At 42.2% G+C, this 14909-nt stretch overlaps 1 protein-coding gene across 5 annotated transcripts in view; it reads right to left on the bottom strand.

Moving 5' to 3' along the window:
* The window catches only part of HOMER1 (homer scaffold protein 1), a 141137-nt gene that overhangs the window by 82761 nt on the left and 43467 nt on the right, over nt 1-14909 (bottom strand). For all 5 annotated transcript variants that reach the window (XM_075590792.1, XM_075590803.1, XM_075590823.1 and 2 more), the window contains exon 6: nt 12222-12314. In XM_075590792.1, coding sequence (XP_075446907.1) covers nt 12222-12314 — 93 coding nt within the window. The remainder of the gene's footprint in view (nt 1-12221; nt 12315-14909) is intronic.

Here is a 14909-nt window from a genome sequence, read left to right as displayed (position 1 = left end):
GGGGGAAACAGTGCCACACCTATAAGAGACGTTCTATGAATAAAAGATAAATTAGTGCACAGAATATTGTTTGATATACTTTCTTAGAACGTATATATGGAGGGACTACATCTTTAGTTTGCTCTGGAAATGTTCAGATAGTTTGCATCACAGAAAGTGTGGCTTTATTTTGTAATATAATTTCAGATATTTTCTAGTTCTTTCCATGACCAAAACAGTTACTAAAATTAGTAATTGTATTAGAGATACAATAGCAAGCTCCATAAATATAGCAGGTAACCCACACTTTTTTTTTAATTCAATACAAATTAAGTCTTTCCATGATTCTTTTGAATAATAATAATAATATTTTTTTTTTTTTAAAGTGCCAAGAGTGAACAGTGGAAATTAAGAAGAATGTATAACTTTGGAATCCTTCCTACGTGGAATACAAAGATAGCAGACAAAGCAAAATAAAACTCATTAGGTAGTTCCAATTTCTGCAAAACAAGAAAAAACACAAAAGCGCACCAAGATGAGAGATAGATATTGTATTAGCAACAAATAATAAAATTAGTAACTTACATATAAAATTTCTTTAATAATCCCCGATTCTGGTGTCTATCACAGGAGTAGGGCATCACATAGGAAGTATGAAGGGTAATCTCAGTTCTGATAGATCAGACCCGCGCGCTGGGGCTGTCTCTGTTCACTCTCCTGTCCTCCACGTGTGGTAGCGTGGTGCAGAGTGTAGCACACATGTGCAGGAACCGGGGCCTTCAATAGGTGTCCTTAGGATGCCTGTCCGTTTTTGATAGCATAGAAACGATCGGAAATAAGCAGGAACGGTACACTTGAGTGTGTACTGGTGGTGGGTAGTAAAACCGCCAGCCACAACAGTCGCGACGCGTTTCGTTTAACAAAGTAAACTTCTTCAGGCGATATATCCTATTGAAGGCCCCGGTTCCTGCACATGTGTGCTACACTCTGCACCACGCTACCACACGTAAATAGTTGCAAAGAAAAAGAGCTGCCTACCGCTCACCTAGTACATAATGATTAACAGTCTCTTGGGATACGTAGGGTACATAGGGGAATAATAGTAATATTTAAACAAAAAAAGGTTGACAGATTTAACCCAAAAGATCCCTAAATTGCACTCGCTGTGGTCATATACTGTAGTGGGCTGGAATAATTAAATCCATGGGTACAATTGTCCCTATATGGCCACTCACTAAATAGTGAAAACAGTTACAAAATTAATGTATTAGGCAACACATATATTATAATGTATAATAATACTTATATGTGTAGCCCCTTTAACCCCAGTGAAAACGGTTAAAGATTAATTTATTAGGCAATACATATGTAGCCTAGCCTTCGGCCGCTACCTATTTCCCTGGGCCCTACCAGTGTAAGTCCTGTTAGGTACAGGCAGTGGATGGGTTAATTATTTCAGAAGGCCTAGTGTGCTATTGCAGCTTAGGATACACTTACTGTATCCAAGGATGGGCCTAGCAACAGCCAGAGAGTGTCAGCCTGGCGGAGGTACTCTGTTAAGGTACCTGATAGTCAGGGCAATATGGTCAAGAAGCCCGACTGGCCCACTACTACTGAGGTCGCCTAAGTACCACTCACATAAGATCCAGGTTCCAGCTGGGAATGGATATTATCATGTAGTGTTGTGTTGAAATGTATTAAATGTATACACATGTAATGCATATTGTGTTCAGGTAATTACCAGCTTGTTGGTATAGTATGCTGATGTTGAGCATACTGTATTCCCAAGCGGGGCGTTGGAATTTCACTAGGGGGAGATTGCAGCCTAGCCTCTGGCTGCTACCTATTTCCCTGTGTAAGTCCTGTTAGGTATTGGCAGGGGATGGGTTAATTCTTTCAGAAGGCCCAGAGTGCTATTGCAGTCTTGGAAATACTTACTGTATCCAAGGGCGGGCCTAGCAACAGCCAGAAAGTGTCAGTCTGGCGGAGGTACTGCCTGGGTCATATGTGTAGATGTGACCCCTGTCAGAAATCACACCTGCCCTGTTATGGGGCAGGGTTACAAGCCCAACCCCAGGGTATATAAAGTGGATGTGTCTCTTTCCTCCCCCTGTGGAGTGAGCAACAACGTCCCTGTGTCCCATAAGGGGATGCAGGAGGAGCACCATACAGAAGGAAGCTTAGATGGGCCTCAAGTCTTAAAGTAACCTTCTAGGGGAAGCAAGAAAGTAATGGGCCTTTTGTAACAACTACCTAATGCAATAAAAACCATGGAACCCATGTGCAAGTGTGATTCACTGTCTTGAGATATGAAAAGGTGTCAGCATGGACCATCCTACTACCACAGGATCCTTGCTGACTGGAGGTGCTGCCAACGAATAAGGTACCCTGTAAACCTGAACTGATAATCCCCACATCATGGCGGAAGTACTCAGCCCTCCTGTTACCTCACAGGTATGCACCACATAAGTATATGGTCGCACAAGACCATAGTAGCAGACCAGATCTCACTTAGGGTGGGGGTAAAGGGGCTACACATATAAGAATTATTATACATTATAATATATGTGTTTTTTTAACTGTTTTTACTATTTAGTGAGTGGCCATACAGGGACAATAGTATCCATGGATTTAATTATTCCAGCCCACTATATGACCGTAGTGAGTGCAATTTAGGGATCTTTTGGGTTGAATCTGTCAACCTTTTTTGTATAAATATTACTGATAAAAAATAGTAACAAATGTAGTTATATTGCACTATTAGCTTTTTGTTTTATAACGTTTATGAGATGGGCAGGAAATTATTGGAGATAAGGAAAAAGCAAAGGTATTAAACAAATTATTTGCCTCTATATTTACCAGGGAGGAATCAATTGCAAAAATAGTTCCACAGGAGGAAGCCACAAATTTATATTAACGAACAATTGGTTACTGAACAAGAAGTGTATAGGCGGCTTGATAAAATTAAAATAAATAAAGAACCTGGCCCCGATGGCATACATTCAAGAGTTCTCAAGGAGTTAAGTTCAGTAATAGCCAAACCATTACTTTTAATATTCAAGGACTCTATTTCAACAGGCTCAGTACCACAAGATCGGTGTAAAGCAGACATGGTACCTACTTTTTTTTTTTTTTAAATGGAGATAGATCACCATCAGGGAATTACAGACCTGTAAGCCTGCCACAAATAGTGGGGAAGCTACTTGAAGGTTTAGTACAGGTTAATATTCAGGAATTATTAATATTATTAATAATAGTCAGCAAGGATTTATGAAGGGTAGGTCGTGCCAAACTAACCTTATTAGTTTGCTTTGAAGAGGCAAGTAGGAATTTAGACCAGGGTAATGCAGTTGATGTAGGGTACTTCGATTGTGCAAAGTCTTTTGATACGGTGCCACACAAGGTTAATGTACAAAATAAAAGAAATTGGACTCGGTAAAGATATTTGCACCTGGATTGAAAACTGGTTGAAGGAAAGACAACAGAGAGTTGTCATAATGGAACCTTTTCAGGTTCGGCTAAAGTTTTGAGTGGAGTACCTCAAGGGTCGGTACTGAGACACCTGCTGATGACACTAAATTGTGCTAATTAGTAAAATCAGAGCAGGATGTAATTTCTCTCCCGAATGACTTGGTTAGACTGGAAACTTGGGCAGGTAAATGGCAGATGAGGCCTAATACAGATAAATGTAAGGTTGCACATTTGGGGCACAAGAAAACATGCTACTTACAAATTAAATGGGGACAAATTAAGAGAATCCTTGATGGAAAAGGCTTTAGAAGTGCTTGTAGACAGCAGGCTTAGCAATAGTGCTCAAAATCATGCAGTAGCTGCAAAGGCAAATAAGATCTTATCTTGCATTAAATGGGGAATGGATTTTAAGTGAAGTAAGCATAATTATTCCCCTCTATAAAGCATTAGTTAGAGCACGCCTTGAATATGGAGTACAGTTTTGAGCACCACTCAAAAAGACAGTATGCAACTAGAAAAAGGCACCAAATTAATAAAGGGGATGGATAATATGATTTATTAGAAGAGACTAGCTAATTTAGATTTGTTTAAATTAAAGAAGAGGCATCTAAGAGGGGATATGATAACTACTGTATATACAAAAATATTCAGGGAGAATACATGGAGTTTTCCAAATAACTATTAATCTAAAGGGCAGTAGAAACGACAAGGGATCATACCTTAAGGTTGGAGGAAAGGAGATTTCACCAGTAACAAAGGAAAGGGTTCTTTACAGTAAGGGCAATTAAAATGTGGAATTCATTACCCATGGAGACTGTGATGGCAGATTAAATAAATATCTTTAAAAAAAAAAAGGTTGGCCATCTGTTTAGAAAGGAAATGTATATAGGGATATACCAAATAAGTAAACATGGGAAGGATGTTGACCCAGGGAGAAATCTGCTTGACATTATTCAGGATAGAATTTAATTTTCCCCTTATGTGACAGCATGGTTTTTGTGTTTCAATGGTTCTTTTTGTTTGTTTTCCTTCCTCTGGATCAAAATACTGCAAATACAAATATACGATTAGTATCTGTTGTCTAATTTTAGCATAGGTTAGACTTGATGGACAGATGTCTTTTTTCAACCTCATCTACTATATCGCTTAGGTGTTCACCATTCCAAGGGCGTTCTCAATAATCATACAGAAAAATGGGAAGAGGGAATATATGTGACTTATAGTACATTTGCAAAGCAAACTCACCCAGAAATATTTTCCAAATATGCATCTTATGAGGACTTGTGCATCTTGGAAAATAAGTCAGTAGGGCATATTTTAATGTTTGTCTACCTCTAACTGTGCAAAATAATAAACCACTATACATAGAGTTTAGTAAAAATGGGTTCAATGTCTGCATTATTAGATTGGAATTTAGTGTAAGTAGCCTTTCAATCTCTCGTTTCAGTAGAGAGCTAGCCATGCAAACTGTGATTATAGCTTTTTTCATCAAATTTGGACACCTGTGTGCTAGGAGCTGGACGATTACCAATTTTTACTCCACAGGATATGAACAGATGTCAAAATGCAAATGGCCTTTAAATCAAAAATACCAAATGGGTGAAAAAAAGAAATTTAAAAAAGAAGAAATGTGGTTCGACTTATCAGCATTTAAAACAGAGGTGACCATTATCATTTAGAAAGCAGAAGTAAGATGGTAGTCAATATGAAGTTGCCAAGTTCTCCTCCTTATTTATACAAATTTTTCAGAATTAATTATAATGTTCAAACACCCAAACAGCAAGAAGTTGCAATTGTAATCTAACAGTCATGGAGGAGAACCATGACTATGTAATTTTTGGCTACACAAGGACCTTACAAATAAGATGGGCAAGTAAACCAAAATCGATTTACATTATTTTGTACACCTTTTTTTCCCCCAGAAAAGTCAGATCAGAACAGAAGTTTGGTACTAATGAGTGAAACAGCCATGAACATGCAGCAGATGCACAGTACATTTTATATATATATATATATAGTGGTCGACAAATCATCAAAAAATCTACTCGCCCAACAAAAAAATCTACTCGCCACCTAGTACCAAACGTGTGCTGCTTGGGCCAATAGGAGCTTTGTCGAACACTGTATATATATATATATAAAATATATTTAAAATATATACATACAGTGGTGTGAAAAAGAATGTACGCCCTCTTTGAATTCTATGGTTATCCATATCAGGACATAATAACAATGATCTGTTCCTTAGCAGGTCTTAAAATTAGGTAAATACAACCTCAGATGAACACATATTACACTGTGTAATGATTTATTTAAAAAAAATAACGCCAAAATGGAGAAGTCATGTGTGAAAAACTAAGTACATCCTTACTGCTTCCATAAGAATTAAGATGCTAAGTAGCAGACAGGTGCTGCTAATCAAAGATTTTGAAAACGTAGAACAAAAAGTGTAATTCTGTAGCCACTGGAGCAACAGTTTTGGACAAAAATCCTTATTTAAGTCTATGGGGATCCTTGGCTGAAAACAGCCTAAATGTGAGGATCGGGTGTAGGCGCCGCCCCCGTCAAGCTCCAGTCGCCTGATTGGGTCTAGCTTCTCTCCTACCTGCAGGAGTAATCCTGCATCTGATTCGTCGCTCCTGCTATTCAGGCTCAGCCTCTTCCACTAGGAAGTTGGCTGAGCAAAAACTTCTTGTGACAACGTGCTGGTCGCAAGCACTCTGCCTTGCATTACCTTATCCTGTTTTTGACTCTGTTGATTTCTGCTACCCTAGACCATGGCTAGTGAGCCCTATGATCCATACCTCTCCAATCCTGACCTCGGCTAGTGACCCCTACAATTCGCACCTCTCCATCCCTGACCCGGCTACATGACTACGAACCTGCGCACCGGATGCGGCTTCATGACACAGGAACTCTGTAGGGTCTTTGACACTCCAGAACGCAATGTAACCACTTCCTCATCCCTCCTGCATATCTCTCAAGGCAGTCGATCGGTGGCCCGTTACACAGTCGGGTTCTGGACTCTCATAACAGAGACCGGGTGGAATGATGAAGCACTGGTCGTGATATTCTGGCAAGGCCTTGCTGAGAATCTCAAGTATGAACTATCCGTGCAGGAATGACCTGCAGAATTAGAGGCTCTCATCGCTCTATGCATCCGCATGAATCAACGTCTACAGGAATGAAGAGTCGAGAGAGCCCTGTGCAGAAGAGGCATTCGATCTTTGCAACCTCGTTCTGCACCTTCCATTCCTGGTAACTTCCCGGAGCCTGAGGACCCGATGCAACTCGGAGGAAGTAAGCTTATGGCCAGCGAGAAGCACCGCAGAAGGAATAACGGCTTGTGAATGTACTGCAGCCTTGCCAGACATTAGGCTCTTCTGTGTTCTAATAAGTCGGGAAATGCCATTTCCCAGTGAGACCTAGGAGAATCGCACTGGGAACACTCTCTTCCCACTAGGCTTCTACTTCCCATCATTTTGACTGGGGAATCCTTTGCAGTCAAGTCACAGGCCTTCCTGGACTCCGGGTCAGGCGGTAATGTCATTGATCAGGCTTTCGTCGAGAAACACGGTATCCCCTTGATCAAGAAACAAGTCCCCGTAGCCTGGAGGCGATCGATGGGCAGCCATTACAGACGGCTTTCATCTCCTTGCAGATGGCACAGATAAAATTAAAGACAGGCAAAGATCATATGAAGACATCCGATTTGTTGTGATTCACTCTCCAACTGTTATCATTCTGGTGATCCTTGGCTACAACACCATAATCCTCACGTGGATTGAACAGAGTCCCGACTCATTTGCGAGTCCCCGCTGTCTGGAGACCTGCTTGGTACTGATCCAGACACTTTCAAGGATTACCCTACCGCCCGAGGCGACCCCGTCAGATCTGCCCACGATCTATGCTGCCTTCCAGGATATGTTTGACAAGGTCCAGTCCGAGGAACTACCACTGCACCGGTTCTTTGACTGCCCCATCGACCTCCTACCTGGGGCTGTTCCTCCCAGGTTTTGATCCTATCTGTTGTCCCTTCCAGAGACCCATGCCATGAAGGAGTATACATACAGGAGAACCTTCAGAGGGGCTTCATCCGGAAGTCATCTCCTGCTGGGGCGGCTTTTTTCTTTGTAAAGAATAAGTATGGGTCACTACGGCCGTGCATCAACTACCAGGATTTAAACAAGATCATTGCAAAAAAAAACTGTACCTGTTACCCCTTATTTCTGAACTTTTCGATCGGTTGCAGGGAGCATCCATTTTCTCTAAACTGGATTTATGTGGAGCCTACAACTTGGTCCGGATTCGCCAGGGCGTTGAGTGGAAAACAGCATTCAATACTTGTGATGGACACTACGAGTACCGGGTCATGCCGTTCGATCTGTGTAATGCTCCGGCAATATTCCAGAACTTCGTTAATGAAATCTTCCAGGACCTTCTGGACAAATACGTTATCGTGTATCTGGATGACAACCTGATTTTCTCCAAAATCAGTGCAGGAACATCCAGGTCACGTGAAGCAAGTCCTGAAACGCCTACGGGAGAATCAACTATTCTTGAAACTAGAAAAATGCCAGTTCCGCCAATCCAGCACTTCCTGTGGTACATCATTTCAGCTATGGGTTTGGCTATGGACCCAGCTAAATTAAAAGCCGTTCTGGAGTGGCCACGTCCCATCGGCTTGAAGGCCATTCATCGCTTCCTAGGTTTGGCGAACTACTACCGTCGGTTCATACAGAACTTTTCTTCAGTCCTGGCTCCTATCACAGCCTTGACCAGCAACGTTGCGGATCCTTCGCAATCGCCTGCGGAGGCTATGGGGCCTTCGATAAACTTACAAAGGCCTTCGATAAACTTACGAAAGCATTTGTATCGCTTCCAGTCCTGGCACCCTGGAGAGAGGAGGACTGCCGAGTTTTTGGAGCGAACATTGTGGTGGCCCGGGATCCGGAAAGATGTGAAGATTTTCGTTGCTGCTTGTCCTGTCTGCGCCCAGACCAAGACACCTAGAAGTGTCATCCTACAGGGTCTGTTCAGCCTCTCCCGATTTCAGACCATCCGTGGACCTACATATCGATGGACTTCATCATGGAGATACCCTTAACAAGGGGCATGACCACGATCTTAGTGGTTGTGGATTGTTTCTCTAAACAGGCTCACTTCGTCCCTTGGGCGGAGTTCTCCCATAACCTGCGGAGCGAATCATCGCAAAAGTCGCCATTCTTCTTGAACTTTGGGTTTCATCCATCAGCACTTCCATCAGCCAGAGCTACGTCCGAGATCCCAGCTGTGGATAACCGGATTCAGCAGCTTCAGGAACTATGGGGAAAAATCCAGGAGAATCTCCAGAAAGCAGTGACCACCCAGAAAAGGCAAGCAGATAGGCATTGTTGCACTGTCCCAGTATACAACCCTGGAGACATCGTGTGGCTATCAACGAAAAACATCAAGTTGAAGGTGCCCACCGCGAAACTGTTGCCAAAATTAATCAGTCCTTTCCTGATCATCAAAAGGGGCTTTCCGACTACGCCTACCGCCCACCATGAAAATTCCGGCAGTCTTTCATGTCTCCCTGCTAAACTCATTTGTAGAAGACCCGCCTGGTCCTGCTTCTGTGGCTCCCCCTCAGCCTCTCCAAGTGGATGGACAAGAGGAGTTCGATGTCCAGTCTATACTCGACTCCAGGAAATCCCGAGGGGGTATCCAGTATCTCGTACATTGGAAGGGAATCGGTCCAGAGAGACAGTCCTGGATTCCCCGGGACAAACTCCATGCTCCCCATCTGGTCTGGGCCTTCCACCGGAAATACCCGGCCAAGCCGTCCCTGGACCGCCTGGAGGTCACTCCTGAATGGGGGGTGGTACTGTGAGGATTGGGCACAGGCTCCTGCCCTGTCAAGCTCCAGTCACCTGATTGGGTGTAGCTTCTCTCCTGCCTGAAGGAGTGATCCTGCATCGGATTCGTTGCTCCTACTATTTAGTCTCAGCCTCTTCCACCAGGAAGTTGGCTGAGGATAAGTTTTTTGTGACGTTGTGCTGGTCGCAAGCACTCTGCCTTGCCTTGCCTTATCCTGCTTTTGACTCCGCTGATTTCTCCTACCCTCGATCACAGCTAGTGACCCCTACGATCCTCACCTCTCCATCCCTGACCCGGCTACATAACTACGAACCTGCACACCGGACACGGCTCCAGGTCGGTGTGTCAATATCCCCACCTCGGCATTGCGGTCCCGTCCAGTTTGCGGCGAACACCCGTTAAACCAAACTGTCATGTCGGTGGGTTTAGAATAAAGCCCTAAGCAGGTCTACCTTATTCCTGATCTCTATTGATTAACGCTCATCACTGGTGGTAAAATGTAGGCATATTTATGAAGGACAAATTAAAATATCACAAGATAATGAAGTTAAATGGAAACCTTAGTAATGTTATATGCCAGTTTTCGTCAGCATATTAACTTACGTATAGATAGTAAATATCTGCAATTAAATTACTTCCTGGTTTATTAAATCCTTTTACTCCACGTAAAAATGAATGCACAAGAAAATAAAATCATGGTAACAGCAATTATCGGCTTATAAAAAATTCCTAGGTTATACTGAGTTTTTCCCAAAGGGTCTGCAAGTTATGGTTCATCACTATCTGTTCACTATAAGTATGTTATTCAAAATGCAATGTTGCACTTTCTACTTTATAGCGCATTCCTTTTCAATGTATCAAAAGGCCCCTTGAGAACAAAAGGAGTAAATAAAGTGCTGTGAACATGAAGTTTAACAATCCTATTAGCGATGCAAAACTACCACATGATAAATTATCCTTAAGTATTACAGAGAACATTGAAATGTGTTGCATTGCTTTTCAATGTTATTCAGACCCATGGGCAGTCAAAGGCATTGACCATTTACTATAATTGGTGGAAACTTTTATAGGTATGAAAGGTATCTTATTAAAAGAAAAACCACCTCCATTTATTATTTTAACACAAAAAAGTTTTACATTTTAGATCAAATAAACAAATACAATAATATAGCTATAGAATAAATCAATGAATACAGACAAATTAATAGTTCCTTCAAAAATGGCACTGTGCACTGGACCGTGCTTTTGGAAAATGAAACAACTGTTATATGTCTTATCTTGCATTGAGTTGGTTGTGCATTGGAAAAAGGTTTATTTCCGTATTAACAAACGACAGAGCTCCAATGCTACATCCAAAATGACAAATCATCTAGTTAAATACTGATCTGTTTTTCTCTCGTGAGGGTCACTTAGTAAAGTGGACAAAGCATTTGTAAGCTTGGAGACCACATCAAGGTGCACCCCTTTTCTGTGTTAGGACTTGGAGAAAAAGGGGTCACACATTGACGTGATCTGCAAACCCAGTAGAACTCCTTTTTGGCATAAATATATATGGTGTGGTGGGTCTGGGTTTTGAGTTTACAGGGTTGTGTGTGTTTGTAGATTTTATTTGGTAAACAATTGTAGGGAGGTCTGTGACCCCCTCCTCCCTTTTCTAAGCTCGCTCTGCCCACCTTTCAATAGCTGGTCTTGAGAGGCAGCTGTGATTGACCATTCTAAGACTTCTTCCTCTATTGGACAGCTAAATAGAACGTTTGCAGAGATAGTGTTAGGACTTGCAGAAAAAGGAGGCACACCTTGATGTGCCTCCAAGCTTACAAATGCTTTGGTCAAAGAATTTAACTAAGTGATCATCACTTTTAAGAGAAAAACAGATAAGTACTGTATTTAACTATATGATTTGTCATGTTGGATGTAGCATTGGGACTGTTTTCTGTGTATACATTGTGACAAACCTAGCAGCACTCCTTTTTTACATAAATATATATGGTGTGGTGGGTCTGGGGTTTGAGCTCACAGCGGTGTGTGTTTATTTCACTATTACACAAGCTTAAAGATGATTATTTATGCATCTGTTAAAACTAGCCTACTGCAGTACAATAAAATAAATGCTTTGCCTGATTTCTATAGGAAATGACCACATGAATTATGTTGTTTAATTTTCATGGTGTTTGTTTACATATTTTTGTACACAAACTTGAGTCTGATCTGATTTCTTACAAAATACACAAAATGTTTTTTTTTAAAGACTACAGATGACCATTTACAGTATACTTTGGAGAAAGCATCACTCTTGCCCATTCCACCATCACAATGAAAGTATAATTTGCTAATCAATACGTAGAATAAGGGTGTGGAAGAGAAACCTATAGAATAAGTTATTTTAGCGATGTTAGAGCTTGGTTATTTCATCCCATTTCAGGAAAAAGCATTTTCATTTTACAGGGGAGATTTAAAAAAGCAATCCCCTCTGTTCAAAAGCAAATTGTTGCATATACAAGTGAATTAAGGTTATTGGAGGCAATAGTGGCAAACCTTTACTGTGGTGGCAATTTTGTAGTAAGCTTGTTTTAAATACAGTATCACCATTTAAGTAAAATCAAAGGTTACACAATGGATGTTTGCGTGTGGTATAATAAAAGCAGCGGAGGGTCAAGTCACACTGAAAATATTACACCTGTATAGTAACATAAGAAACATTCTCATGGACAATATGGCAAAAGTACAGTTATGTAGTTCCCATCTTAACTAATATGGCTGCATAATTCACATGTTGCTATTTAGTTGTAAAATGTGCACTGCAAGCAAGGAAATATAAACCTTATAATTCCTAGTAAGTATATACAGTAGATACAAACTAAACGTTTTGCTTAGACATTCCAAAAAGTGTGGGCCGTTGACTGACCAATTACCTGTGAAGGTGTACTAGTTAGTTCCATCTTTTCTTGAGATTTCTCCTTCGCTAAACGAGCTGCTTCTTTAAATTCCTGAAATTTTTCTGCAAACTAAAAATATACAGCTACATTACAATGTAGAACTGAAAAGATGTACTCCAATTTTACTGCATTTGTTTACACTTATTATTTTAATATATTAATGTGCTTAGTGATTGTACATGCGGTAAACTTAGTAGTGTATTATGCTTACACATGAAGGAACAGTTAGAAGTAACCAAAGATGCATCCCATACAAAACCAACATTAGAGAAACTTGAATTAAGTCTGTTATGAAGTCCACAATAAGTTAAATACATGCCTTGTGTCCAGAGTGTCAACACATTCAAGCAATTAATAATACAAAATCCAAATTATTCTGTTTAAAAATAAGTAGGAATGGGGGGGGGGGAATGTTATGAAGGAGAAGAGGATATTTCAAACTCATGGTTATTCCCTTGCAAGTATGACAATTAATTATGACGTTTTACAGCTAGGCAATAAAGAAAAACCTCTGAGAAATCTGTTGGGTTACCTCCTAAAGCTGCAGGCTAATCTCTCAAATAGCAGAAATCAAAAAACGGTAATGTTACTTAATAATTTATTTTTTCCTGGTCCATCCAGGGCAACACATGACATGAGGGAATAGGCTCTGCACATCTGAAGGTAAGGCACAGACTGCTGACCCGTTTGCTGCCCACTTCAGTTCAGTCGTACGTGTAGATGATTATATAGGTATACATTTCTTACCATTATTTTTCTCTCTCTGAGTCCTTCCATGACAGTACACATGATGCCATTTATGCCTCTCCTTTCTGCGTGGTAGGACTGCCTTTGCCAAAGCAGTTTAAAAGGGCTCCTCCCACCTCAGATTTCCAGTCATGCGTTTAGATCTTCCCTGATGAAGTAGCCAGCTATGAAACGCGTTGGAAGTTACCACTCAACAACCTATTTTAACCTTTTATTATTATTGAGGTCTTTGTACGCTTTTGTGTCCTTATATGAGAACTACACGCTACATGTGTAACTCCCCGCATTGACGCACGCGCCGTGACATCATTCCCCGACGGCGCACAGTGAGGTGCTGAGAGCAGACGACATACGCTGCTACACGGGGTTGAGTCTGTTACCCTCTGACTCCATCGAGTGCTCTCTGCATTAATTTGGACTCTGGGACTGTTTTAAGAGACAGCCTGAACATGTCCTGGGCACAGAGTTATAACAATACATGGTTACATTAAATGAACAGAGGTTATACAGTCAATTGATGGCTTGCAAAACCTTTCTTCCAAACCTAGCCTCCTTAGTGGCCGAAACCTCTAACTTATAATGCCCAATGAACGTATTCTGTGAAGACCATGTAGCAACTTTACAAAGGTCTTGTGATGATGCAAGGGCCTTATTGGCCCATGGAGTACCTACGATTACTAGAATGGGACTTAACTACTAATGGACAATCCAGGTAACCAAGTTTATAGGTTTCCTGGATACATAGCTTAATCCATCTAGCTATGGATGAGATAGAGGTGGGCAGCCTGTAAGGTCCCGCGCTGCGGGGACTCCCGCTCCCGGCGTCCCCTTACCTTGCTCTTCCGCTGCCCTGAATCCCCGGCGGCGTTCCCCTGCCGTCGGCATAACCTCCGCGGCTGCTCTCTCTCTTCCGGGTCGCGCGCGTCATCCTTACAGGCGCCCGCGGACCCAAGCCTCTCTTACCTGGCATCCTGAGCCTGGTCCCGCCTCCTCCTTGCGGGCATGCGCACTGGCGCGCTCCCCAGCCCCAGCTCGACCAGGTCCGCCCCCAGGCTTCTCTCTCCTATCAGGGTTAACCCCTGGACCGTATCTCCGCTCCTCCCTTTCCCCTGATAGGTCCCAGCCCACTATTTAGTCTGGTCTCCCCATTCTCTCAGTGCTCTACATAGCTACTGTACCTTGGTGCTGTCTGCTTCTGCTTGGCTCTCTAGTTTTTCAGTCCCTGTTCCTGTCCCTGGATTCTCTGCTGACCTCCCTGGATTTCGACCTTGGCTTTGGACTTTGACCACGCTGCTTTCTGGACCCCTCGGACTTGGCTTTTGGACACTCTACCACGCTGTCTTCTATACCCCTTGGACTCGGCAAACGGACCCCCAATGACGCAGCGCTCTCCTCGACCCAGGCTTACGGACACACTACCACGCTCCCTTCTCTACTCCAGGACCATTAACTTACGTACCCAGCCCTTCTGCTGACCATTTTCCTTTGGAAAAAGTGCTTCCCAGCAAGGTACCCCAACCTTTTGAGCTGGCATCAATAGAGGGTGTCCCAAGTTCCGATCTCTAAAGGGCTGCCTTTTCATGTGATTCGAAAGGCTTTCCCACCATCTCAAACTCTCTTGAGTGAGGAAAACAAAATGTATCTGCTGTGAATAATTCTGTGGATCTCCACCGCAATGCCTTAAAAAATTTGTCTGAAATGTTCTGATATGGAATTGTGCCCATGGCACTACTTCTATGGCCGAAGTGAAGAGACCTAGCAACCTTGTACACTGGACTGCTGTAGCAGAATGGCTCTGACGCAGCTCTCTTGCTGCTCTGGAAATTGAGGAATTTTTCCTGAGGTTAGAAAACTTTTGTCCTTGCTGGTATTTAACTGCATTCCCAGAAACCTTACAATCATTGAAGGGGATAGCGA

The sequence above is a fragment of the Ascaphus truei genome, chromosome 1 (genome assembly GCF_040206685.1).
Source record: "Ascaphus truei isolate aAscTru1 chromosome 1, aAscTru1.hap1, whole genome shotgun sequence".
Classification (NCBI taxonomy): domain Eukaryota; kingdom Metazoa; phylum Chordata; class Amphibia; order Anura; family Ascaphidae; genus Ascaphus; species Ascaphus truei.
The sequence above is the reverse complement of the archived record's forward strand: the minus strand, read 5'-3'. Positions and strand labels throughout refer to the sequence as shown.